Consider the following 27,730-nt stretch of genomic DNA (forward strand, 5'->3'; position numbering starts at 1 on the left):
TCTGGCTGGTGGGTGAGGCAGTGGGTGGGCACGGGGCCACGCACAGGCTCCTGCACTGAGTCATCAGCCCCCCCCGAGGTGCTGGCCCAGCCCCAGCCCCCTCCCCACCCTGCAGCACATCCCTGAGATGGTTTTCTGGGCAAGAGTTGCCAGCAGGCGTTCAGGGGGGAGGGAGGCCAGGATGGGCTCCAAGGGCCATCCATCACTCCCAACCAGCCAAACCTCCCTCGACAAAAGGCAGATGGACATTTCCCTGGCGGGGGAGGGGGGGGTTGGGGAGGTGTTTTGGAGGGGGGGGGCAGTGGCTGAGTGCCACCCACCCGATGCGGCTGCCTGCGCAACCTCCGAAACGAAAGTTTCTCGTCCCTTCCCTGGGCCCTGCTGCAATTGCCATTAATAGCCAGCTGAGCTGCCTGGCTAAAAATAACCACTGATCCCCGCCCCCCCCCCCCACCCCGCCACCCCCTGCTTCATAAGGGACCTCTGGCCAACCCCCCCTTCCCAAACCAGGCAGCCCAGGGCACCATGGCCGAGCGCCGCGTTCCCTTCACCTTCCTGCGCAGCCCCAGCTGGGAGCCCTTCCGAGACTGGTACCACGGGAGCCGCCTCTTCGACCAGGCCTTTGGGATGCCCCATATCCCTGAGGATTGGTACAAGTGGCCGAGCGGGAGCGCCTGGCCGGGCTATTTCCGCCTGTTCCCTCGGGAAAGCGCCCTGATGCCAGCCCTGGGCTCTCCCTACGGGCAGGCTCTGAGCAGGCAGCTCAGCAGCGGCGTCTCCGAGATCCGGCACACGGCCGACAGCTGGAAGGTCACCTTGGATGTCAACCACTTTGCACCCGAGGAGCTGGTGGTCAAGACCAAGGATAATATCGTGGAGATAACTGGTGGGTGGTGGGGGAATTTGGGTCTTGGGAGGTTGGGGGGTTCCCCTCTCCTGTCTCAGGGTGCTGGGCTGGGGGTTGTGTGTGTCGCCCCCCCCCCCCTCCCCAGTTCTGTGCTTGCTGGGGGAAAAAAGGATGGGAAGGAAGAGGGGAATGAGTGGTGGGAAGTAAGGGATGGGAAACCATGGGTGGGGAGAGGAGAGGAGAGAGGAGAGGAGAGGAGAGGAGAGGAGAGGAGAGGAGAGGAGAGGAGAGGAGAGGAGAGGAGAGGAGAGGAGAGGAGAGGAGGAAGGGGAAAAGTCCAGGCAAAGAGGAAGCTCAGTGTTACAAGCTCATTCTCATGGTGCCTTCATGCTACAGGTGTTGCACAGGGTGCAGAGACCCCAAAGCCCCGTATATTGACCCCTCAATGCAGTTGAGCTGGGACATAGGGAGGGACCCTCTGGCTGTGAGCCACAGAGGGGGCTGGGAGGGGTCGAAGGGTGTCCATGGGGTGTCACGAGTCCTGCTGTCCCCCCATGCTTGCCCCAAGAACCCTGGGTGGCTCAGCCAAGGACACCACAAAGGAGCCCGGACCCAGCAGCACGGGGCCAGCTCGTGCCTCGTGCCCAGCCTGGGGGTCCACAAGGGGTGGGGGCAACTCCCCAGCCAGGGCAGCTCCAGGGAGAAGTGGGTGCTCAGCTTCCAGCCCTGCCAGGCTGGGGACCCAACAGGGCCAGCCAGGAACCCTTGGGCCCCCTCAGCCACTGCCAGCTCCTGGCACCACACTTTGCTCCCCTTGGATCTGGGGGATGCTCCCAGAGGGGTCCCTGCTGCCCAGTTGCTCCAGGCTGATATTAAGGTGGAGAAAACCAGGAAAAGCAGGATCAGCCCCTCCTCACTCTTGGATCATGCTGGGATCTGGGAAGCTGGGGCAGGGAAGGGATGACTCCAGGGGCAGTGACCTCCCCGGCTCCCTGCCCACCCAGCCAGCCTGGATCTTTTTTCCTTCCAGGGAAGCATGAGGAGAAGCAGGATGAACACGGCTTCATCTCTCGGTGCTTCACCCGAAAGTACACGTGAGTACCAGGAGGGAGGGGAGATGGGATCCTGGCAGCTCCCTGATGTCTTCGGGGACCACTGGGGAAACTGGGGATGCTCCACACCCAAACTGAGAGGAGGGGGAGGGTCAGTCATTTTGGGGCTGAGCATCTGTGGGTGGTCACACCTGTCTCTGGGTGCAGGGGGGTGGGTGTCACAACCCTGACCCCCCCCCCCCACTCTTCCTGTCCCCCCCCACAGCCTCCCCCCCGGTGTTGAAGCCACTGCAGTGAGGTCCTCGCTGTCCCCCGATGGGATGCTGACAGTGGAGGCCCCCCTGCCCAAGCCAGCCATCCAGTCTGCTGAAATCACCATCCCTGTCACCATGGAGAGCCAAGCCAAGGAGCCAGCCAAGAAGTAGGTGGCAGAGAGGAGGAAGAGGAGGAGGAGAAGCTGCTGCTGCCCCCCCCCCCCATCCCCACTCACAGCCCCCTTTTTACTGCCCGTTTTGTACTCGCCCGGTCACCGAGTGCCTTGAGTCGTGGGAAGGAACCCAGAGAATCAGCTGGAATAAAAAGTGGTGGAAGAAAACTGTCCCTGTGCCCTGAGTCTGTCCCCCCAGAGCCCCAGTTGTGTCGTGGTGGGGAAAGCACATCGTGGGCTCCAGCTCTTGGCTCCAGCAGGGCTGGACCTGAGCACTGGGATGGGCTGCTTGTGGCCAGCATGGCCAGTGGGAGGGCCACCAAGTCCTGCTCCACGGCCTGGGCTCAGCACCTCAGGGCTGCACTTCCCAAGTGTTCACATCCTGGGGCTCCACAGCATTCAGGGTCTTCAAATCCAGAGTCTCCCTGTCCTGGATATCCCATATCCCAGGTCTCTTGCATCTCAGCTCTCCACATCCCAGCATCATGTCTCTTTACATCCCAGGGCTCCAAAACCTCTGGTCTCCACATGCCAGGTCTCAAACCTGTGGGGAAGAAAAGAACAGTTTCCCACACATGCCAAGCTCAGCATCCCAGTTTTCCAGATCCTGGGTCTTTGACACCCCAGGTCTCCAAAACTCTGGGTAGCTGACATCCTGGGATTCTGACATGCTTGGTCTCCAAAACTCTGGGACTCAACATCCCAGATCCAAACATCCTGGGTCTCTACTTCTCTCAAAAACAACCACAGCCCCCCTGACCCTCCCCTGGGCTGCAGGGGAGCCTGGGAACAAACAGGGGCTTCACGGGCAGAAGGTCTGACCAGGAAACACCCATCCCTGTCCCCATCCCTGTCCCCATCAGTGTGGCCCCTCCAGCCCCAGCACCGCCCCCCCTCCCTGTTGTGGGGCCAGGTGGATGGGGGTTCAGCTGGGGGGGCTGAGGTGTTGGGGGGTCCTGTTCCCAGTGCCTTTTGTCCCCAGCTGGCCCCATGTCCCCAGGGCAGGACAGGCCCTACATGGCCGAGGCAGGACCTGCTGCTGCCATGTTCCTGCTCTGACAAATCCCACTAATCCCCCCTGAGTCATCCCAGAGGCAGACGGTGACCTGGGAAGAATCCTGCAGCTGTGGGGCCCCTCTCTGAGACACACACACACAGACACAGACACACACAGGACGCTGTGAGGCCCCCCCCCCAAGCCCCCTTTTCTCTGAGCCCCCACCCTCTGCCCCAGCAGTCTCAGGTGCAATGAGTTTGGCAGGTCTCAGATACCTTCCCCAGGGTCAGCTCCTGCTGCCAGGGCTGTGTGTGTGTGTGTGGGGGGGTGACACACACTTGGGCCCCCTCTGGTGTGTGCCATTTTTGGGGACAGGTGGCCACGGCAACCAGTGATGGCAATGGTTGCCATGGCAAACAGCAGCTGCTGGCAGCCTAGTCTGGGGGGGGTTGGGAATGACACCAACCCCCCTGCCTGGCCCTGCAACACCTGGAGCTGGGGATGGTGCAATGAGTTGGGCAGGTCTTGTGCCTCCTGGGATAAGACGGATACCACCCCTCAGGCCCCACTATTGGGAACAGGGTGAGCAGCAGGGTGTCCTGTGTCTCCCCCCCCCCAAACAGCCCAGTGGCCACCAGGCAGATTTGTCAGCCCAAGGATGTCTCAAAGGGAAGAATCCCCCTCGAGGGGCACCCACCCAGGCCCCCCTCCCCTCTCCTGTGTCCACGTCAAGGTGGGTGGGCACAGGTGCCACATGGGGGGCACGTGGGGGTGGGATGGTGCTAGGATGGGGTACTGCCTGGGAGGGGGGGGAGGGAAGCTCAGCCAGCCCCTCTTGGGCACCCCCAGGGAGTTGTTCCCAGCCCCCTTCTCGGGGGGGGGGGGGTCTGTCCCACACCCCCCAGGGTCCCTTCTCAGGGCGCATGTTCCGTTCACGGTTTCCAAGGGAGGGGAATATTTTTACAGCGTGAGTCACCACCAGCAGCTTCCAGTGGAAAAAACATTGGGAAGGGAGGGAGGCGGGGGGGGGGAAGGCACCCCCCCCACTCACCCTTCCTCTCCTGGGAGCACCCCAAGACCATTCCCAGGGCTCCTCCAGCCTCGAGGAACCTTCACCTCCACCCTGGGACTATCAATCCACAGGGATGAGGAGAACAGCATCTCATTCCCACGTGGGCAGAAGGGAAATGACCCCTGGAGCAGAAACAAGGCTGTTTCCCACCAGCTCCTGAGCCTGGACAACTAGAGGGAGCCCCCCCCCTCCCCCCAATCATCCCACCAACCCCCTCCCCACCAGTAACTCCAACCAAGGCGACCACAAACGAAGCAGCTCTTGACGTCAGATCTGTAAGTTTATTTGCTCAATGTACGACGGCTACATAATGACTCACATTCATGATATTCCATCACTGAGGGGAAAAAAAAACCAAAACCCAAAACAAAACAACCTGCTAAGAATGGTCCGTGTGTGAAAGAATTCCTTACAGAAACACGGAGAGTTCGGGAAAAAAAAAAAGAAAAAGAAGAAAAAAAAAAGAAAAAGAAGAGAATCACTGATCAGACCTTAAAAATAGTTCACTGCATATAACATGACAAAAAGCACAAACAAAGGCTCATTCAAAGAACACAGTCATTGTTCTCCTACACTGTAATAGTTATAATTTCACCATGACGAACACCAGACATTAAGATTAAGCTAACACTGGTGTTTTCTTTTTCTTTTTTTTTTTTCTTTTTTTTTTTTAATTGTTTTTCCTTTTTAACCCCCCCCCCCAAAAAAAAAAAAAGAAATCATCATATAGAATTGCATGTCACTATAGCAACATCCATTAACAGATCAGTTTGTTACGATCACTATTTGGTAGAGCAAAACTTTAACTCCCCTTCCCCCCCTCCCCCCCCCTCCCAGAAAGGAAAAGAAATGAAAAGGGAAAAAAAAAGGAAAAAATAAATTAAAAACCTTTAAAAAAAATCTTTTGAAGACTATTTTGTCATAGGAATACGTAACATCTACAGTATAAGTTAATAAATTTCAAGCTACTGTATAGAAATACGACACTAGCATGCACAATATTGTATCAATAGAGTAATGGAGCAGTAATCATTTCACTGGAGAGACAGTATCATAGGCAAGTGCATCTCTTAAAAAACCAAAGAAACCATTCAAGCTGCTTAAAAATCCAAGTCCCTGACCCTCACTCTGTTTTTAGCCCTCTTGTGCCATCTCTCCTGCAGAAGTTTCCTAAAGCAGCCAGAGCAAAAGCTGAGAAAGAGAAAAGAAAAAGAAAGAGAAAAGAAATAAAGGAGATAGGTTTTGTAATTCCAGTAAATCACTTCCAAATGATACAGCTGGGACAAGACTGCTCATGGGACAGGAGGGTGAGGCAAGGGTAAGAAGCCTAAAGGGATCTTCCAGTCCATGGCACGTCCCGGCAGCGTGTCTGGCTGTGGCTGTTGGGCCACCCAACACTCACCAGGGAAGGACTCTGCATGCCAAGGCATCCCGGGCACAACATCCAGCTTTGCCAGCATCACCGGGGTGATGACACCTGGAGGCCAAACACCGCCCTCAGCTCCACCGACTCCCCGAGGATCAGGGCACAGACGTGCCCGGCTGCGGGGAGCCGGGCTGGAGCGGCCGTGCCGGGTGTGCAGCAACAGCAGCAACAGGAGCAGGACGTGGCGACTCCCGAAAGGGACAGGGAAAGCCTGTGTCCTAACCAAAATCAAGAGGAAAAAAAAGCAGGAACGCGGGGTTTCCCTGGGTGGGCGGCACAACACTCTGCCAGCCAGAGAACAGCAGTGAACTTCCAAACCACAGCGTGGAAATCAACACTCGAAAGTAAGAAATTCACTCAAAACGGGGTCAGTATCACCTGGGAAGTAACTCAGATGCCCCGTCTCCCACCCCCAGCCAGATCAGCCAGGCTCAAAAGATTTTGCTAAGAAGAGAACTAAGCTCCTGGGCCCCCGATGGTTGATCAAAATGTCTATGATTGTAGCTCTTCCCTGGAGGATTTCTCTACCAAATTAAGTTTCTAAGCTCCTGAAGTTCACTCATTACACCACAAGCTTCCCCAGGAGAAAGGAAAAGGCACCTGGCTTCCCTGGTGACAAACAAGGGAGCCTGGGTGCCAGGGATCTGCTGACAAACCTCATGGTACAGTGGGAGAAAGTCAGGCAGAGTGAAATGGCAGTGCAATCCCTGAGGAAGCAGCTGTGGCACCTTAAAATCAGGATGGTCTTTTGGAAATACCAAACACAGTACATGACATACAGACCTGAATGCTCTTTTTTACATTTTTATTCTTCTTCTTTTTTTTTTTTTATTTAAGTGGCATTTTAAGTTGAAACACTTCCCCCTTGTCTAATTAAGTTCTTAAACCTTTTGCTGTGGACTTAAAATAGTTGAAACAGCCGCTTGCCAAGCACCTGTTAAGCTGTTGACCAAAAAACTAGAGCAGCTTTTTGATGTTCCTGGGGCTGGTGGGTGGTCTTCTTGCCTTGGGTGACACAGAATAGCTAAAGCCAGTCCACAGGCAAGGACTGATCAGAAAGGCAAGCCAGAAAAACCAGCAAAAAAGAAAAAAAACCAACAACAACCCAACAAAAAAACCCAACCCAACAACAGACAATCCAAGGCTTGATGTCATATGGCTGTAACGTAGAAATACTGTAAACTGCAATTTAGTGTTAATACTGTAAGCTACCCTCATAAATATCTTCAACCAAAATGAATACAAAAAAAAAAGAGACTGGATGGCCTAAATCCCGGGGCTTTGCAAGCCCCAAATTCTTTAGATTGTTGGGGGTTTTTTTGTTTGTTTGTTTGGGTTTTTTTTTTAATTCCTTCTCAATTTGGGGACTGCAGCCGCTGCAGAGACGCCCCGCGGTGCGGTGGGGACACAGGGCACTTGGACTGAAGAAACAAACACACGAAGCCTTACTGGAACCACAGAACTCCCTTTTTTTTTTTTGTTTTGTTTTTTTTTTAAGCTTTCCTCCTTTTTTTTTTTTTTTTTTGTCTTGCTTTCCTTAAAAACGAGGGCCATTCCATCCAGGCAAAAAAAAAATCGTCTTCCACCCCTTCTTTTTTTCTCCTTTCTAGCGATAAAGTTAAATTAAAGACAGCTCCACTTGTATGAATAATCTACAGAACAGTCCATATGCCAGTGAGGCTGCTATTCCATAACCAGCACAGCCAGCCTGACTTCCACTACTGGTGTTTTGGCAAAAATGTCAACGAGGCAATCAAAGACAGGTTGTGGGGGGCCTCCTCCCCTGGGAAGGTGACCCCTCCCCTTCCCCCTCCCCCACCCCCGGCACCCCCCCCTCCCCCAACTGGTGGGAAAAAAATAAAGACTGCAGTAGTTAGCATCAGCGTGCGGCTGCCAGTCCATCGGGGGGGGGTCTTAGTTGTTGCCTTCTCCGCCGTCGTCGTCTTGCTGATCGCTCGTCCAGAGCGTTAGGTTGTCACGGAGGAGCTGCATGATGAGGGTTGAGTCCTTGTAGGAGTCCTCGTTGAGGGTGTCCAGCTCGGCGATGGCGTCGTCGAAGGCGGTCTTGGCCAGGTGGCAGGCCTGCTCCGGGGCGTTCTGGATCTCGTAGTAGAAAACCGAGTAGTTAAGCGCCAGCCCCAGCCGGATGGGGTGGGTGGGTTGCATGTGCTCCTTGCTGATCTCGTGGGCTTCGCTATAGGCTTTCTCTGAAGACTCCACCACGGTCGCTCTCTTCTCACCGGTGGCCACCTCGGCCAGGTAGCGGTAATAGTCCCCTTTCATCTTCAGGTAGAAGACTTTGCTCTCATACTGCGTCTCGCTGCAGTTCTTGATCAGGTAGTTGTCCAGCAGGCTCAGCACATCCTGGCACACCGCTTCCAACTCCTTCTCGATCTTCTCACGGTAGGCACGGACCATTTCTATCTTCTTCTCGTTCCCATCAGCAGAGGTCTTCTGCTCAATGCTGCTAATGACCCGCCAAGAGGAGCGCCGTGCCCCCACCACGTTTTTGTAGGCAACTGACAACAGGTTCCTCTCTTCGTTAGACAGAGGCTCGTTCAGCTCCGTCACCTGCAAGGAGAGAGGGAGAGAGAAGAGAGAGACTTGGGTCAAACCCCAGTCACTTGACCTTCCCACCAAACATCCAGGGGCTCCTGCTCCTCTAATAAGGTGCAGGAGAAGGCAGCCGGCTCACAAAGTCCTGCTCCGTCATCCAGGATCCACTCCCATCCCAGAGGGAGCCAGCTGGGGAAGCCACACCACGGGCCTGTCTCCCAGCAAAAGGGGTGGCTTGGGGTTTTATTCGAGGAATTCTCCACCTCCTAGGTCAGCGTTCTCCAGAATGAGAAAAATCCCCTAGGCAAGAGATGCCTTTCACCTGCAGGATGAGAGTCAGACCTTGCGATGCAGACGAGAGGGACAGTCAAAGCAAGAGGTGCTCTAGGGTTACGAGGCAGCTGCATGGATCAACAATACCACAGCTACAGGGGGCTCATCTTTTCCATCTCCCATAAGCACAGGGCACACTTCCGAGATGCCTGAAGAACACGTTAGATGATAAAATTACAGCTGCCTAAAGCATCTGTGGAGATAAGGACTTCAAAGCTCACGTGGCAGGAGAATGCTCTTCCCACACAGGATTTTCTCCATGGACGGTAAGAGCGTTAGTGCACAGCACCCTTCTACCTGCCTCACACGCCATGGCAACAGGGATGAAGGTGACATCTCACCAGCAGGCTGCCAAACACTGCCTCAGGTGCTGGGAAATGTCACACTCCATACTGCCATCATCCCAGTCCAGCTCCCATAACCCCACTGAAGCCACCTGGGCAGCTCCCACAGTGACAGCGAGGTGGCCACCAACTGCCTCAGGGGCAGCAGGCAGCTCGGGAAGGGCTGGCACCTGCCTTGTCTCCATGCTGTGCCCCACACATGGGTCTTTACAGCAGCCCAGGAGGCTCTGTACAGCCACTCAGCTGGGGTGGTCACAGCTGCCAAGTGGCACTTTGAGCCTGGATATTCACTGTTGTCCCCTTCCCCCCAGACACATCACCCTGTCACATAGACATCCTGGGCACGGCCACATGGGAAGCAGGCCAGGGGAGCAGGAACCTGTGAGGCTCCTCTCAGCAGTCACTGCTCAAAGGATTAGGTCACGGTTTGGACCTGAAAGGTTTCTGCAAATACTGAGTCATTTTCACAAGGGTTTGCAAGGACAAGGTTTGTTCTGGGTTTAGATAATCACATTTATGGTGGTGATCAGGAGGCCAAGGGCTCATGCTGGAAGGTGTAGGATGGTCCACCCCAGGACCTCATTTGAGTGGCCTGGAATGACTCACCATCACTCATTCATACCATATTGACTTACTCATTCCAGCAACTTCTGCTCTGACCTGCAGCTCTCCCTGCAGTTGTTCAGCTCATGTCTGCCCCCAGAAACTCCAGTGCTCTGCTCCAGTCCCCTCCACTCCTTCACTCGAGGCAGAGGCAGCAAGAAGAGCCTCCCATTCCTGCTGTTGTGTGGACCTGTGCTGCTCCACAGGATGCTCTACAGCCTGGCAGGGGTAGCAGCAAACAGCCCAACTCCACACAACTGCCTTTGTGTCAGGGGGAAGAGGTGGCTGAGGGACCAGGGGAAGGGTGCCAGGTTGAAGAGGGCAGAGTCTCCAGTGACCATCCGCAGCTGCCACCGACACAGGGCAAGGTGCAGAGGGCAGTGTGCCAAGGCAGCTCTGCTCCCAGCTTTCTCATCCCAAGGTAAGCTCCAGGTTCCAGGAGACTAGTCCACATCCCACCTCTCCCAGCCAGGTTTCTGGGGGCTGTTTCACCCTGGGTTGTGTATGAAATGCTGCTTCCTGCAGAGGGGCTGCCCTGCACGCAGCTCAGCTGCAACACGCTCAAATACCCTTGGGAAGCCCTTTGTACACAGCTCCCAAGCTGCCTCATGCCCTAAATTCAGAGGTCTCTAGTTGTATTTTTACAAGACTTAACAACTTTGAGATTATTCATTCTTCCCTCTGACTGAGACCTGCACAAACAGAAATTAAAAGTAAATTAAAGCCACCTTTGAAAGACCCTGGAGCCAAATGAAGGCCGCCCCCTGCCCTAGAGCTTTTGGGTTGTCAGACCTTGAAGATATTCAAAACTTCTCCAGGTTACTGGGCGCCTTGTCCCATCTAAGTTGCCCTGCTTTAAGTAAGAGCATTGGGACTACAAACATCCAGAAAGTCCAGCCTGACTGAATCTCTTATCATCTAGCTGTAAATGGAGCATCCAAGATGAACAGCCACGCTGCAAGAGACACGCAGGCTCCAACAGTTTCTTCTCCTGACAACCACGTGAGCTCCTGCTCTCTCTCTGAGCAGAGACACCAGTTTTACGTGTGGACCAAGCAGGTGACTTCAAAGCTGCCCTGCAGCCAAGTCTGTAGATATTTATCACTGCAGAAAATGGTAGACTTACCTCCTCTCACCAGAAGAGTCTGGAGGACAGATTTATTAAAACTACAGGGAATTTCGTAGGATTAGCTTTGCCATAAACATTTTAAATTGAAAACTATTAAGGATTAGGGAAGAAAGTTGCCTGTCAAAATCCTTTCAACAAACTCACTGACAGAAGGTACACCTGTGGAGAAAGCAGATTCCTCCAGGGAGCTGGTGGGGAACTTATCAAAGCAGAAAGAGATGCTTGTTAACCAGGCAACTGCTTTCCTGCAGTTCCCAGGCTCCCAGTAAGGTAGAGCACTGCAGAGAAATGAAGGTGCAGCACAGCCAGAAACAGGGCCCACATCCCTCAGGTCTAAGGGTGGGAAGAAGCTGCAGTCCTGCACGTAGGTCAGTTTGCAACTGAGCTGAGAGAGGAAGACAGGAAAATCATCTGGCACTTGCATTCCCAGCAGGAAGAAAACACAAGGTGCCCAGGGCACTGGATATTGGGCAGTAAGGGTATGCTTAGCTGCCCTCATCAGTCACTGGAAGGGGGGAAAAAAACCATATCCCAGATTAATCTGCCCTGGAGAGCTGCCCTCATCCCTGCCTCTCAGCCTGCCCAGAGCCTGCTGGCACATCTCAGCCCCACAGCTAAGAGGCTGCTCCCTGCCTGCCCCACTGCAGGTTGTGTTGGTGTCTTCTGCCACCACACACTGCACAGGGCTGCAGCCACCATCGTGCTGCTCCAGCCCGCAGCACTGCGTGGGTGGACACCTGCAGCAGAAGACCTCCCAGAAATCACTGCAGCAATTTGCCCTGCAGATGCAGGTTTGTGCCTTCCCCGGAATCCTGACTCTTGCTCACATTGCAGGATGCCAACACAAAACCAGTTCAATCAAGCCAGAGGCTAAACAGCAAGCTCCAATATATTTAATTTATAGCATTGCATTGAGTGCCTCTGATGTAACATCAATAAGGCAACACCCTGCATCAGGCCTGGAGCAGATTGGTCACATTACAAGCCCTTTCAGAAACTGTTTGTTTCCAACATCCAGATTAAGATTACCAGAACCCTCCCTCTTCTTAGCCCAGACCTCAGAGGGCTCTCACCTCCCTAAAGAGCAGCACCCTCACCTCCAGACCAACCCAGTGAGCATTAGGTCACTTCACACCATGCCCAGCACTGCTACATGGAGTCAGAGACTTCAAATATCCAAAGAAAAAGTTTGGTGTGGCATTAAGAGGGCTTGGCAGGAACATAAAGCCATCAGCCTCTGGCTGGAATTCTATCTTCTCTCTGGGAAGCATTTTGGAGTTTCACTTCCCTGGTATGACAGCATTGAAAAGCAGAAACTGCATGGCAAGTCTGAGCAACTGTCTGTCCCCATTTCACCCTTATGCCCCTGTAGATAACCAGGGAGGGGGCCAGGAGATGCACAGGGCTGAGATGGAGTCGGGCTTTGCACATGGCATAAGCAGCCCAGCACCAAGAGCCAGCCCACATGCTCACACAGCTGGAAACCTGACACATGCCAGTCTGTTCTGGGGGGGGAAAAAAAAGGCCTTTTTCACCTTTCTTTCTGCTTCCTCCCCCTAAACATGGCCAGCCTGCAAGCCCAGCTATAAGACTGGCTCTTCCCTGGTGCAGAGCAGCAGGAGACCTCAGCTGCAGTGCCTCACACTTCCCTGCCAGCTGCAGCAATGGCCTTACCTGCAGGAGCTGCCCCCGTGCCCTGTCACACCCAGGACACACGTGCCAGGAGCCAGAGCCCTTGCACACTGGGCAGCCCTGTGCTGGGCAGGAGCAGAGGAGAAGACAACCAACCAGGGAGTGCAGGTCTACACCAGGCTTGGCATGGAGGCACGCTCCACCACCTGGTTTGGGGCTGCTGCCAAGTTCCAGTCTCACCAGCTCCTGCAGTCTTTGAGGGTGCAGCATCTGCAGCACTGAGACTCCAGGGCCCTAAAGCCACAGGGACAGTCCAAGAGCTCCCGTTGGACAAAAACTACTGGAAGTTTAAGGTTTTTACTGCTCGAGAGTCTGAAGGTTTGTAGAAATCAAAGCCCTCTGACTTGCAACAAAGCTCTTCAGAGGCAGCAGGACCTCAGAGAAGGTTCTCCTGACTTCTGTCCTACAGCTGGAGCTGTGACTCAGCACTCTGCCCAGACCCTGGCAGGCTCCTGGCATGCCCAAGGATCACATTGCAGCCAGGGGAAGGCTCAGCCTCACATGGAGAAACCAGGCAGCATGCAAAACTTTACCTGTCCCTAACATCAAGGTCCATGGTCTCCAAAAGCCTAAGGGTTGATCCTACTGCACCCTCTTTCCAGAAGCATCCTAACTAGCAGGGGGTTTTGAGACCTACAGGGGAGGTTTTCTCTGAGCTAGCAGCAGGTTAGTTTCCTTGTGGGGCTTACTTCAGAACTCTTATTCTCCACTTTGGTAGGTCTGAAGCAATCATTTCTGAGGACATCATGAAGTAATCACTTTTGAGGACCCTTCAGCAGCTGCAAATGGAGATCCACCACAGGAAATTTGTTTTACCTGTTCATCCTCACACACATGGATTTTCACTTAAGTTTTATAACTAAGTGGCCACCCATTTATGGCTCCTACCTAGCTTTGATGTCTTATCTTAAAGCATACAGCAGAGCAAGCTGAGCAGACCCAGAGATTCCTCCCTGGGGAATACCATCAACATTTGACAGTTTAATCCATGTTATAAGCCTGAACACTTTTGCTTTTCTGATTGCCCAGAAGAAATCCCAAGTCCCTGAAGACATTAGACATCTACAAAGGAGCCAAGCTTTCCTGGAGAGAAAGGGAGACAACCATGAGAACCTCAAACTGTCCACTGAGAATGTCTTTTGAACATCACCAGAGCTCCTCTTGAAGCAGGATACAGAACTGCCATCTCATCCTCAGCACTTGTGTTTCCTCTGTTCTATCTACAGCCTCTGCACCATGTAATTAAGTATGTTATCTCTCAACAGAAACCCTTGCAGTTGCCTTGTTTTCCTTCACGTGCAGCTTGTTAGTCACACCAAGGCCTGGCCTGAAGGTCCCCTTTTCTGTTTCATTCCTTAAAAGGCAAATGTGCTTTTGAAACAACATTCTGGCCAGAAGTCCCACCACTGAAATGCTTACTTGGTCTGAAGCCACCAGCAAAGGGAGTAACCAGCATAAAAACACTTCAGGCTCAAGCACCTGATCAATGTTCATGACTACCTGCAGCAATGTTCACAACTACCTTCCCCCCATCTCTAGCAGCTGTCTCAAGGTGGGACCCCATCACCTCTCTCCAAGCACCAGCCCGACAGCCACCACTTTGGACGTGACATGCAAGAGAGACTGCCTGCTTTTTCTGTCCCCATCTCCCTCTACATCTAGCTCTGAAGAAATGGCTGCCCTCAAGCACATTAAACTGTCGCCACTTCCCAGAGGCTTTATTACAGTCAGGACTTGATGTCACACACCCTAGGCAAGAACAGCTTCTCCTTGGGTGCTCCAGAGCGAGCTGTCCTATGACACCATCACAGCAGTTGGAAAGATGCTTTTCTGAAGCACTGTCCTACTTCAACAGAAAGTAGGCGTGTGTTAAACTAGACCTACATCTAAAATCTTACCAGATTTCACTGGTTTGGGTCTCTACTCTAGCCTTCTCCCCCACAACATACTTCCAAAGTGGCAGTCACACCATAACTACGTCTCTCCTTGCTGACCCCATCCACTGTCCTCTCTGCTCCCGTTTTATCTCAGCATAGTCAGGGGGATTTCTGGCTGCAGGCTGAGCCCTTCCTCTAATCTCAGAGAAGACCAGAAAAGCACAAGCAGGCTGTGGGCAGAAGTTAGTTCCCCAGTGGTGTCTCCCTTGAACTGTTTCAGTTTGAATAATCATCTCCTGGTTCCTGTTTTTCAGCCGGCTCTCACCACAGGACAGCGGCTGAGGGCACATGGGATGGTTCTGCCATTACCTTTCAAACTGCTCCAAGTGCATCAAGGAGCAGTGTCTGCAAAGCCAGACTGTTTCTTGCTCGTAGCATAACTGGATGTGAGGCTACTCAGGCACTCCAGACACTGATGAGGATTTATGCATGCTCCCAGTTAGCAGCAGCTTTCATCCCACTCTGCTGCCTTTATTATTTAGGGCGACTTTGAACCACCCGAGACAAAAGTCTTCAAATTGGGAACTGTGAAAACCAAGAGCTCATTTATTTCATTGGCCTCTTTAGCTTAACAACTAAAGACAGAGTGAATTTCACCACACCACAGATGGGTTTGATCCAGCCTTGGAGCTTGCAGCTCTATCCCAGTTTCAGCCTGGCTCTGGTGTAATTCAGCTAGAGAAAAAGCAAGATTCAACTACGTGGGTCATTCCTGCATGTAAAAGGTCACAAGGGAGCAGAGAGAAAGCTAATGACCACAGCAGAGCTCTGAGCTGTTCCTATTCTGCATCTGGTAGCAGCCTTTCATGTACCACCCCTTATCTGCAGCACTGCAGTCCCAGTATTTGGTCTAACAGCTTGAGCTCCTCCAGCTGCAGAACACCTGGCTGCCTTCGATTGGCCTCGCCAGCTTCTCCTGCAGCTCTGGAGATAAGGCAAGCACAGGGCACATCTGCCTGCCTTCCCTATGGGCTTCCAGGCACGTTATTACACCTTGCAACCTGCCATGGCTGGTGAGTTGACAGAGGGCAAGCCAAGACATCACAATAACCAGCTGGAAGGAACAACCTCACCTTCCCAGCATGGGCATCACATGCTCTTCAAGGGCACCAGTGTAGAGCTACAAACCATTCCTGAACTGGAGCTGCTCCTCTAGCTGGTGTCAGCTTTTTGAGCTAGTAATTAAAGCCCAAGCTCTTCTTGTCTCCCTTATTGGCACCCTGATCCTTGTTAGCCTTCCCAAAAGACAGGCTATTAAACAAGATGAAAACTCATCATAGGAAAATTAGTTTCACTCTCTTGCTGCCACAGCTGGTTAAAGAACTCTTGGGAAAAATAATCCCTGCTGGTCTAGTGCCTTCTTGCCACCAGATGGAGAAAGCAGCAAGTTGAACCACATTAGTCCCAGCATTTCAGAGGACTGTCACTCAGGGCTCATCACACTAGCTCTGGCAGATGGGACACCAGCACCTTTGCCTGCTAACTACAAAGCAACAGAAGGGACATCAAGCTATTCCGTCCCCAGGAGATGGCAGGCTGGCAAGCAGCACCTGCCCACTCTTGTGTTTCTGCAACCACCTCAGCAGCAGCCCACCCCCCTGTTCCCTCACCCAACAGCCTGAGGAGCTCACCTGCCTTGGATTACCCAGCCTGTTCCTTGCTGATACACCTTTTCTCCAAGGGTTCTTCTCATGGAAGACCAGTGCCACAGCGTGTCACTGCCATGGCAGCTTGGATGTGCTCTTGGGCATGCTGAAAGTTTTTGGAGCTCAGAAGAAAGAGAATGACAATTCAGTGATTTCTACAGGCTCTCCTGGGCTGCATTAAACTTCTCCAGGCGCAAGCTGAAAAGCTCTTGAAGAGTAACTGCAGGTATTTCCTCAACAGCATTTCTGTACAAGTTTAAAAACTTGATTTGTTTTGGTTTTTCTCAAGCATTATTCTTCTTCAGAAAAGTCCATCCACTCACAGGCTTTTTAGCTGAAGAAGCCATCCATAGGATGACCACTGGTCATTTCTAGAGCCTTAAGATTTGGTCACCATAGGGGAAGAATGAATTCTTTGCTTTGTTTTGTTTTCTCTCCAATTTATGGCAAAACAAAACCAAGGCAGACAGAAGACTCCAGCACATATACAGGGACACAGTAGATAAATGAACCAAGTTTTATGGGAGGGTGTTTAGTGCTGCTGGGAACATCAGGTGCTTAAAGACTTACCTCACAGCTTCTGAGAGTACTAATCTAGCTCAGATATTAGTGCTTCCCTGCTCACCTCCAGCCCCACTGCCGGGCACCCTGCCACCAAATCATCAAATCCTTCCTGGAGCTTCAAGTATCAGGCCAACAAGTCCTTTTTCAGGGGCTCAAAAAATGACAGGGTTGCACTGCACCCACAACCTCTCTTCAGTTGTACTGAGCAGACAGATGAGAGATGATGTGCCATGGGCAGGACACCCTGGGACAGCCTGAAAGCAAGTTCTGGCTGGTGAGCAAGCCTGCTCCTGGGTCTGCCAGGGCAAGATGAACTGGGCAATTCCTGGCTGCTTGCATGGCTTCCTCCTGCATGGAAGAGCCATTGGTACTGCAGTGCTGGCAAGCTGCTGCTCCTGCAGGATGAAATGCCACCATGCAAACAATTCCATGCAGCTAGCACACAAGTTTTAACTGCTTCATGTCATTACTCCAAAGTTAAAGTCTGCTTGATACACATCAAGGCAAGATTCTGGAAAAAAGAAAAAAACCAAACCAAACCAGTGTTTTGCTCTAGGTCTTTTGGTCTGCAGAACCAGCAGTTTCTTGCAGTGTTTGAAATATGTTTCACCAGATTAAGCAAGAGACTTTCCAGAACACCCAGGTGGACTCCAGCATGCCAGCTCCATGAGAGGTTTAATTTCCGCATCAGCAAGCAAGGTGATTATCCCTCCAGATGTACTTTAACCTCCCACTGCTTCAGGGATTTCAGGCTTGATCTTACACACCTCTAGCAAAGACAATCTTATTTGATTCTTTACATGAACTTGCAGAACAGAAATTAAAGGTTTTGCTCTGGCAGTTTTCTGGAGCACTGCAGCCAATTTTAAATCATGAGGAGGGTCACTTTACTGTTCCAGATCTGACTGTGGATTTAACTACCCTCGCCAGACTCCATCTAGCTCCTCCCAGCCCTCTTTTAAAGCCCAAGGGACTGCTACCACAGATGTGATCTCAGCTCATCACAGGTGACAGAGCCCCTCAGGCACTGACGTCTTGACACCACCAAACCAAGCTCCCAACTTCAAGGTAATGAAATATTCATCCCACGTAACAAAGCCCAACAGCATAAACAGGCAAAGCTCCAATGCCTTCCTCAGCTGGGTGTAAATCAAAGGCTGTTAATCTTCCCCCCAGTTCTCATTCACTGTTGAATACTAAGCATTAAGTCTTTCACAGGCACAGATCTCCTACAGCAGTTCTCGAGTGTATCAGTTAGCACAGAGCACAGCAACAGCTTCTGCAACTGCTATTAATAAACTTGATGCTGCAGAGCACCACCACTGTCCAAACAACGTGTCCATCAGCAGCCTCATTAACGCTGAAGCTGAGACCTCTTGCTGGTGTTTTTCTAGAGCCTTGCTGAAACCATCTTTAGAGAGGAATCAGCAGCATCCTGACATGCCAAGAAGCTTTGCCTGGTACGTAAGCAAAGATCCATCCCAAGCAAGCCAACCCATCCAGTAAGATCAGAGGGAATTTGCAAACAATTAAGGAATGTTTTGTACTTTGAGGCCCTTGTGTTCATCCAAGCACAGCTGCCTCCAACACCCATCGACGGATTCAATTCTGACATCTCCTTTATAGAAGCAAAACATTAAATCCTCTAATCCCTAATCTCAGGATCACTTTAAGGGAACCTCATGCCATCATCAGTGACATGTTCTCTAGTTACTTTCCTACTGCTATTAACTAATGCACTGCCCTTGGTCACTAGATCACTGGTTTTGGTCCAAAAACCAGGTTTGTTTAATAACTAACTGAGCATATGCTGGGTCATTCCTGAGATGTGACCAAATCTGGTTTAGCAGAGAAAAACCTGCATCTGGGGTAGGTTTGTACCTCGACAGGCAGACAAAGGCTTTTGTTTCTCCAGCTACACGAGGGCACTGCTTTTGAGAGACTTGTCTCACCAGGGTTTTCTGCAGCCCGAGGATTGCTGCCTCATCATTTCAGCTTCGTTTTCCAGAATTGACCATTTCTGAGTGTTTCCAGACCCCACCAAGCAAACCAGCACTGCAACCAGGGGAAGATTCCTGGCTGAATGCCAAACCCTGAGCTCTAGCAGCCCCAGCAGCTCCCAGAGTTCAGCCCACTGGAGGGGCTGCAGAGGCACAGCAGCTCAGGATCACTGTCAGTGTGCACTTGGAGAAGCTGGACAAAGCCATCCTGCTGCCCAGCTCCTCCCTGAGGCAAGCTTCCCACCCAGAGCCACAGGGAGGAGTTCAACACCTCACACCCTGGAGAGAGGAGTCAGGCCTCTAATTTAAAAAAAGAAATTAAGGAACAGAATGAGTCCTTTTGTCACCATTTTCCTTCATTTTAGGATGAGAGGATGGACTTTGTTCATTTGCTCAAGCAGCCAGGGGAAGGAACAGGAGAAAGCTGGCTATGACAGCACTGTCCATGCCCAGCCAAGGAGATGACAAACCACCAAGTTACACAACCCCCCCAGCTTGCTGCCTGGGGGCTGTATCCTTCCCCTTTCCTGCTCGCTCCAGACTGAGTGCAGATTTGTGAAGTCCTCTACATGCTGCTCAAAGCTTGCCCTGTTTTGGAGGGGGGAAGGTGGGAGAAGGCAGAAGCAGAGCCCAGAAGGGATCCCAGCAACACACTGCCCACATCCCACAGGAGAACATGGCCATGCTCCCTCACAGCCTCACACACTGTGAGGGGCCTCCACCACCCATGTGTAAATGCACAGTGCAAGCCATGGGCTGGCTTTCCACAAAGGCATTTTGTCTCCATGGGGGAAGAAGTGCTCCCCCATCTACAAAGACTCCAAGCTGCACAAGCAGAGCCTGGCAGCCAGCAGCCATGGCAGAGCATTTTAGCTAACTGCCATCAGCATGAAACCAGGCATGGCCATTTATCTGAACAGCAGCCTCCATCAAGCTGAAGGTTTCAGAGGTCGAAAGAGAAAGCCACCATATCTTCACCAGTAGAGACAAATTCACAGGTACCTCCTCTTCATTTCAGCAGGTGCTAAAATGGGTTTCCGAGCTATCACTTTCAGCCTTCCAGAAATAAATAAGGAAGGCCTGGACAGCAAAGGACAGAGGGTCTAAGGTGGCTCCCAACCAGTTAGCACAAAAATACTCGTAACAGTATTAGCTTTGGAAAAAGCTACCTGGAGCTGCAGAGCACTGGAGTGTAGAAGAACACCTAGAAGCATCAAGGGTGCCCCAGCTGTCGAGACAACCAAAATCCTGCATCACAGCTTTGCTATGGTGAAGTGGAAGATGATGCCTGTATACTATCAAGATTGTCAATGGAGAAATGCTTGGGAAGCCAGGCATATCCCATTTCATGCTTTGTACTGCAGTTGTTCCAGTATGCATTCATGTTCCACTGGCAGTCACAGGTCAGGAGGAAGAACTGGGTAGAAAAGCAGAAGGCAGCTTCACATCTGCAGAGTCCTAAATGACTACTGAGGAAAGGCTCCCTCTGGTCAGTCCATAAGCATTTTCCAACCCTCTCTTCCTCTGCAGCTGCCTCTACCAGCCTGGTGTCTGCCTGGGACACACAGAGCAGCTCACTCTAGTCTGAACCAGCCCAACAGTCTTTTTTGTTCCTCCTTGCCAGACTGGGGCTGAGCTCCCAACACACTGCTCACCTCTGCCAAGGGAGAGAAGCAGCACCAGTGAGTCCAGCAGTGCTCCATGTTCAAGGACACATCTAAGCTCAGTCAAAATCACTTCCCAAGAACCAGCTGGTTACTCAAGCATTGGCAGCTGGACACACAAAAGCTTGGATTAGTCTTCCTAAGGATGTACCCTTCCACACAATGTTCTATGTGTTTGGTTGCACGTGGTTTACTTGGCATGAAGCTGCTCGAAACAGAAGCTGAAGAGTTCAGTTGTAGAGTTTGTGCATTACACCTTGCCAGATGTGTCACTGTCCATGAAGGTTTCTCCAGATGTAGATTATGACTACCACTCTCCTCTCCCAGCCTCTCCTCCATCAGCTGCACCCTGACATATTTTTCTTGTATCCTCAGGAGTCACAGCTAGCAGGAGATCAGTTCCTAACTGCATCAGAATGGTAAACGTGACAAGCACATCCCATCTGTCCTGGTGCTTCATGGCATGAAGATCTGCATGCTCAGTGCCCACCCTACCCAAATCTGAAGTTCCACAACACCCACGTTGACCAGCAGGCATGTGCTCGCCTATATTGTCCCAGAGCATGTACCAAACCCAAGCAAGCACCAATTCTTCAGAGATTTCAGACAGAAGAATATATCCCAGGGTAAACAACTGCTCACCAGTACAACCACACCAGAGGTCCCTGAGCACCCAAGCTGACAAAGCTCCCAGCAAGCTCATTTTGTACTTGCAGAGTCTTCTTATTGGCACAGCTTAAACCCACCTGGATGGCACAAACCACCCCCTCCTGCCATTTCAGCAGGACACAGAACAGCTTGCTGGTACAGCTGGAGTCCTCCATTTATGAACCACCCCGCGCATGCTGATGTCATTCTCCATCTCAGCCCTAACTTTGCTCCTAACAAGCATGTGACACCCCAGTATAGAGTGGTAAAGTGAAATATCAGGCTCTGAAAATCCTTGCCCCTGTGATTGGGAAGGACCTTGGGATAACCTGTCAGCCTGGGAACAAAACCCTAGTCCAGTCCAGGCCTCCCCATAGGCTACTGGGGACCATCAGGTTGCTCTTACTTCACCTCCCTGATCTGAAGCTCAGGCTGAGACCTCTTATTCCTACCCAGAAAGCCAAGTGGATTGTGCTCCTGATCAGCTCTAACAGTGTCGGTTCAGACACAAGAATGAAAACATCCTAAAATGAAGGGATCCAGCAATACACAGTGCAAAAGAGATGGGACAAAGGAACAACAACAACAAATAATTATGGGGATCCTCAAACAAAGGAAAATCCTCCTGTGACCAGCAACAGAAGGTGAGGAGGAAGCATACTCCCCATCTCCCCTGATCACAATCCAGATCCCAGAGAATGCCCACGGGTAGTGCCAACGGTCACTGAAGAGTAGGAAGCAGAGAGATACAACAGTTATCTGACAGTCCTCACAAGCACCACCCAGCACACTCATGAGGACTGCTCAGAGGATGCCAAACCAGATCATCCAGTTCAGATGAGACAAGCCAAGAACATAGTGTATAGGCTCCAGAGATGCAGGAGTTTCCAACTGTGAAAACACTTTTGGAGCTGAACTGTTGTGGTTGCCCTAAAATGGCTGTTCCTGTAGCTTCTAGCAAGCCTGAGTTCATGTCACCAGTGCCTGAAAGTCTATTCCAGAGAGCAGCTTTGGGATCAGCTGGTGAACAAAGTTTGAGCAGATAGGGCTTGTCCATACATATTATGAACCTTATTTGGTGTTAAAAAAAACTAATCTCCATCTTTAAGCACAAGAAGCAGCACAAGAACGAAGAAAAAAAGCAACACAACTCCCACCAGCCTTTCAGCACTTCTACTGACCATCCAAAAGGTCTACTGGCTAAGCCCAAAACATCTAAGAGCTCTTAGAGAGCCCTTGCCCAAGAGTATTACTCTTTCCACGTACCCCAGACATCTACAGAGGACTCAACAGCTATGTTCTTCACCACTGCTTCAATATCACTTCAGTTTAGTTCAAAGAGAGCTATTTCTAATCAAATCCACACTTGGTCAGCTGAGAGAAACCCAGCAGCCTCACAAGTCACTGGCTTTTCCTAAAGCTCATAGATAAAGACTTACAAGGAGCTTAAAAGGGAATTTCTAAGAGCTTGAGCTGCTGAGGCCTCACCAGTTAATACAGTTACTGTGTGCAGTCCCCACTGTACTTGTGTAGAAGACGTGTTGCTACCTGCCCACAGCTTAAGTGCAGATGTGCCCACTCAGCCCACCACCACGAGGTCCCAGAGCTGAATTGCACAGAGACAACCCACACTGTGAACCGTTACGAGGCTGGAAGCTCGTGACAGCAGCCACCCTGCCCTGACCCCAGGGACCTGCAGGAAGGAAGTCCTGCTCCTGAGTCACACTGTCTCAGACACCCCCCCTCATTGCTCAGGTCTGCCAAAGGGCAAGATGACCGTTCCTCTGTGTGTGAGAGCAGGTTGGGAAGCCCCGTGACAGCCACACAGCTCCATGCTGCAGTGGTCCAGGAGGCGCCGGGAGGCTGAGCAGCGTTCAAGAAGCCTGCAGATGGGCATCAATGCAGTCACTGGATGCCAACATATCCTCCTCACTGGAAATGGTTTCTCCAAAGCCTTCCCCAGCCCCCCTGGGAAGTGCTACTACAGCAGCTCTTACTCCTTGCTCCTTTCCTACCATCACAGATGGCCTGCCCAGCACTCCTCCAGGAGAAGCCTTTCCACCTCACCCTTTTGTCTCATCTACACCACGAAGCAGAAAGCAGATAATCATCCCTGCTCCACTCCCCTGGGACTCCTCAGATAGGAGGGATTTATATTTGTGTTACTCCCACCCTTTCCAAGCCCCACTATCTGCCCTGACCTGGTGACAGGACGTGGAGGACGATAACCTGCCAGGCTGGAGAGCAACCCAGCATGTGGATGCCCCGTGCCAAGGAAGGCCTGTGGTTCCCCACACTTGCTCTCCTCCTCCACCCACAACAGCCATTTACTGCACCAGGAGGCAGTTGTGTCTGAAGCCTGGGCAGCAGTAGCAATCTGCTTTTCAGCATCTCCAACGTTCACTCCTCCACACCCAGCCTGGCTGATAGTCCTCATGTGCCCACAGCCCTGCTTGCAGAGGCTGGGGCCCCAAAGTCAAGCAACCAGGTGTTCCCCTCACAGGAGGACCTTCAGGTGGCCTCAAGGACTCTGCCATACGGTCCCATACCTACGTGGTACATAGATGCAATGTAATCATCTTCCCCCACCCTTTTTAGGCAAGTTATTTCCTATAGACATTATTCCAACCATTCTGCTTGTTCACCTGAGCATCCCCCCCACCCCAAAGGTCTGTGTGCTCTGCTCCCAGGCAGCACCTGCAGGGGCTTGGCAGGGCTCCACCTCCAAAAAGCCTCCAGCAGCATGGCTGTTCCCTGGCTAATGGCTATTGATCCACAGCCCTGGTGCTAGGTTGGACAATAAACCCTTCCTGGAGCTGAACCAGCCAAAAAGGCACCGCAGGCAGCAAAACCCCAGCCAGGGCAAGGAGCTGGAGAGGACACACCTGGTGCTGCTTGGGTGGGTGAGCCCAAAGCCTGCCTGGTGGCTGGTGGGCACAGCCATCACCCCAGGGACCAGCAGGGAGCTTTCCTGCTCTCCAAGACACTTTAGGGCTGACTGTACCCACAGACAGGGCTGAGGTGACAAGGGACATGCCCAAGGTCATTCAGCCATACCCTGGGGCCAAGGGGCCCAGCCCCATCACCCTTCCCAGGTGTGGCATCACCTTCTGCTCCCTCCAGCAGGGGAGGGGACTCTCCACTGTGTCTTCCCAAGACACTCCAGTCACATTCAGGGGAGCAGTCCTGTTCCTGCAGCAGCAATGCAACTGCACCTACCAACGAGGGGCACTGCCAGCTGGCACTTGCAGCAAGGAAGGAGTTAGAACTTATTACGTATATAATATTATTTGGAAGAAACTCTTGTGATCCAGTACAAGCAGCACTGGGTGAACCAGCAGGCAGCAAGAGCCCCAGCACACCATTTCCATTTTAAACCATTAAAATCACCACTCAAGCACAGGCTCCCAAGGAGGCAGGGTTGAGACTCACAGACCTCCCAGCCTGGCTGCTGTGTCACCACCCACGAGGCAACCACCCAAAACGCAACGGTAAGATCAAGCTGCAGGAAAAAGAAACCTCTATTCCACACGCCAGGCTTTTAGGGGAAAACCATCCAGCATTTCTGAGCGCGGCGCTAAGGAAGGAAGCAGAGTCAGGTTTAGAGGGCAGGAGCCGAACCAGCAAGGAGCAGGGGAGTGCTCTCTGCAACACCTTGGCTAGGCGCAGCCTGCACGCTCTCTGCTACCACCTGGGTGCATTGCAGCTTGGACCAGCGCATATGACATCACTAGGCGTTGCTACGGAAATGAGTGCGAGGTCATCAGCCTCCCGCACAACCGGAGCTGGGGGATGGGCAGCACACAGGAGGGTGACAGGGATAACCGAGCGTGACATGCCCATCACCACCGGACCCACCGCGCCGGAGTTTGGGCAGCCTGGGGTAGAAATGAAGAACAAAGCTCTCTCTGCCTTTTGTTTGCTGTCAGGGGAGGCGTCAGCACTCCCGCTGTGAATCATTTTCTTAACGGCCAAACTACACCAACTGATAAGCAGCATTAGTCCTGGTTACTGTTCCACCTGGGCCAGCAAGGACTAAACCAGCGAAAAAAACCCAACAAAACCAAGTATATCTCGTCTGTAACAACACCTTTTGGTTTAAACACCCAGCCCGGGGAGGGAAATTCACCCAGCAGGAATGCTGCAACAGGGCTGTGTGTCCCAGGCATATATCCCTGTTGGCTTTGTCATAGGAGCTGTATTATCTGTAGGAAATGAGCTGTAGGATCTGCTCACACAGCAGGCTTTGCTTTAAAATGAATAGATGCCCTTTAGCAGAAAAAGGGTATAAAAGCCACAGCACAGCAAAGGAACAACCCGGTGGGTTTAATATGATAATATCTGAATTCTGATTTCATTTCTTGATAAGGCATCTCCTCCCTCCCCGTTCCCGGGCTGTGACAGTTTTCGTCTGGTTGATAAATGCAAGGTTATTGACAAAATGGTGCAATATGGGCAAACAGAGCTGCACCCACGGCAGACTGCGACATTCCTAGATCAGCATTCACTTCCCATCAGCCAGGGAGGACACCCCAGCTCCTCGCAAAGCTTCAGACCTGACTAAGAAGACAAACATAAAGAACAGTTTTCCCCTTTAAAGCACCCCCTCCCTCCCTCCACCCAGTCTAGCCTCTCTGCAATATGACAAATGCAGAATCTTCTGGAATGACTTGATCCTGCCTCCCACGATTGCTTTGTTTGCAAGATCAGATCAGAGATATGTTTTTTTTTTTTTTTACCCCCCCCTCCCCTTCTTATATTGTCAAAATGTCAGTATTGAAGGGGAGCGTTCAGTGTCACAAATCAGATCAGCCTGCTATATGCAGAGTCTTTATTTTAAGAGCGTGAAATGAATACAACATGACTCAATTCATAAATCTCCAACCCAGTGCAGTAAAAATAAGAGCTTTTGGCAGGGAAAGGGCTCCCGATCTTTGGGGTCATCAGCACACACACCAGCCTCCCCGACCACGCGAGGGAAGGGATGCACCAGAGCAACGGGGAGAGGTGGGAGGGGGGGGATATTTTGGCAGTGGGGAGAAGTGTCCATGCCACCCCTACCCCTTGGCTTTCCCACAGCCTTGCCCCATGGGGCTTGGCAACCTCCCGAGATGGCATGACCCCCCCGCCACCCCCCCCTCAAGGGAACACTGCACCCCTGTCCCCCACGCTGGGGCAGGGTGGGGCACGATGGTGGGGATGGGGCTGCACCTGGGGGGGCCTCGGTGCGAGGGGGAGAGAAGGGATGGGGCTGGGAGGTGATGCCTGGGGCAGGGTGGGGGCTGCAGGGCAGGGGAGGGGTGTGTGGGGCAGAGTGGGGGGGGGGGGGCAGCAATACAGGAGAGAGGATGAGTGGGGGGCTCTAGGGCAGGGGAGGTAATGTGTGGGGGGCTCTAGGGCAGGGTAAGTAATGTGTGGGGGGCTCTAGGGCAGGGGAGGTAATGTGTGGGGGGCTCTAGGGCAGGGGAGGTAATGTGTGGGGGGCTCTAGGGCAGGGGAGGTAATGTGTGGGGGGGCTCTAGGGCAGGGTAAGTAATGTGTGGGGGGGCTCTAGGGCAGGGTAAGTAATGTGTGGGGGGGCTCTAGGGCAGGGTAAGTAATGTGTGGGGGGGCTCTAGGGCAGGGTAAGTAATGTGTGGGGGGCTCTAGGGCAGGGTAAGTAATGTGTGGGGGGCTCTAGGGCAGGGGAGAGGATGCGTGGGGCAGGTGGGGGAGCTTCTACGGCAGAGGAGGGGGATGCGTGAGGCTGCGTGTGGGCTCCAGAACACGGGGGGCGGGGGGGGGGGGGGGGAAGGAGGTGTGTGTGGGGGGCTCTAGGACAGGAATGGGGGTCTGGAGAAAGCAGGGTGTCCCTGGACGGGGGGGGAGCTAACGGAGCAAGACCCCGGCGGGGGCAGGACAAGGAGCGGAGCCGCGGGGAAGGGCGAGGGGCCGGGGCCCGCACCCCCCAGCCCAGCCCAGCCCCCCGCGGGCGGTGTGAGCAGCACAGGGAGGGCGAGGGGAGCGCAGCCCCGCGCCCAGCGGGGTGAAGGCGTTGGGGGGGGGAGGACGACGAGGGGAGGAAAGGAGGGGGCGGACGCGGGACGGGACTCACGTTCTTCATGGCGGCCGCCATGTCGTCGTAGCGCTCGGCTTGCTCGGCCAGCCGGGCCTTCTGCACCAGCTGCTCGCGGTCCACCATCTTCGCGGGGCCGGGGGAAGGGGCGAGGAGGCTGCGGGAGGAGGAGGAGGAGGAGGAGGAGGGTGAGGAAGGGCGGCGATGGGAGGAGGAGGAAGGAGGAAGGAGGAGGAGGAAGGAGGGCGAGCGGCTCCCGGCGCTGCTGCGGCTGAGGCGGCTGCACCCGGAGCTGTGCGCGCGCCGCGGGACACCACCACCCCCCTGCGCGCGCCCCGCCCCGCCCCGCCGCCCACCGGGCCCCTCCCCACTCCCGCCCGCCGCGCGGGGCACGCCGGGAGATGTAGTCCTAGGAGGGGTGGGAGGGAAGAGTTGCCTTTTCCCCACAGGACTACAACTCCCGGCGTGCCCCGCGCCGCCCCGCCGCCCCGCCCCGCGCCGCCGCGCTCGGCTCTGCCCCGCCCCGCCCCGCGGGGTCCCGCTGCTGAATCACGGGGGGACGGGGGGACCGGGCTTGTCCCGGGGGTGCTGCTGCTGCTGAGGCTGCTGCTGAGCCCCCACACAGCCCCGGCCGCCGTGGCCCCGCGCCAGGCTGGGGTGACACCCCCGGGCCCCTCGCTGGAGGAAGGACACGGAGCACAAAGCCCGAGGAGGAGCGGGGGGTGGTCAGGCTGGGGA

At 53.2% G+C, this 27,730-nt stretch overlaps 2 protein-coding genes across 2 annotated transcripts; one reads left to right on the plus strand and one right to left on the minus strand.

The window, feature by feature from the left end:
• Nucleotides 1-482: 482 nt before the first annotated feature.
• On the plus strand, nt 483-2,494 carry HSPB1 (heat shock protein family B (small) member 1). Its single transcript, XM_051635679.1, has 3 exons — nt 483-886; nt 1,878-1,941; nt 2,165-2,494. Exons 1-3 carry the CDS (start codon nt 526-528, stop codon nt 2,322-2,324), a joined length of 585 nt encoding a protein of 194 aa, XP_051491639.1. The 5' UTR covers nt 483-525; the 3' UTR covers nt 2,325-2,494.
• A 2,162-nt stretch (nt 2,495-4,656) lies between these two features.
• Nucleotides 4,657-27,308, minus strand: YWHAG (tyrosine 3-monooxygenase/tryptophan 5-monooxygenase activation protein gamma). The gene is made up of 2 exons (XM_051635616.1): nt 27,032-27,308; nt 4,657-8,392 (listed from the first exon to the last, which is right to left on the minus strand). Exons 1-2 carry the CDS (start codon nt 27,116-27,118, stop codon nt 7,736-7,738), a joined length of 744 nt encoding a protein of 247 aa, XP_051491576.1. The 5' UTR covers nt 27,119-27,308; the 3' UTR covers nt 4,657-7,735.
• Between the last annotated feature and the right edge of the window lie 422 nt (nt 27,309-27,730).

This window comes from Apus apus, chromosome 18 (assembly GCF_020740795.1).
Source record: "Apus apus isolate bApuApu2 chromosome 18, bApuApu2.pri.cur, whole genome shotgun sequence".
Taxonomy (NCBI): Eukaryota; Metazoa; Chordata; class Aves; order Apodiformes; family Apodidae; genus Apus; species Apus apus.

What these genes read in the sequence shown, in the direction of transcription:
- HSPB1 (XM_051635679.1), top strand. Translation starts at nt 526, where the DNA reads ATGGCCGAGCGCCGCGTTCCCTTCACCTTCCTGCGCAGCCCCAGCTGG. An exon ending in TAATATCGTGGAGATAACTG is followed by an intron (nt 887 to 1,877) that starts GTGGGTGGTGGG and finishes TTTTCCTTCCAG; the next exon opens with GGAAGCATGAGGAGAAGCAG. An exon ending in TGCTTCACCCGAAAGTACAC is followed by an intron (nt 1,942 to 2,164) that starts GTGAGTACCAGG and finishes CCCCCCCCACAG; the next exon opens with CCTCCCCCCCGGTGTTGAAG.
- YWHAG (XM_051635616.1), bottom strand. Translation starts at nt 27,118, where the DNA reads ATGGTGGACCGCGAGCAGCTGGTGCAGAAGGCCCGGCTGGCCGAGCAA. An exon ending in TGGCGGCCGCCATGAAGAAC is followed by an intron (nt 8,393 to 27,031) that starts GTGAGTCCCGTC and finishes CTCTCCTTGCAG; the next exon opens with GTGACGGAGCTGAACGAGCC.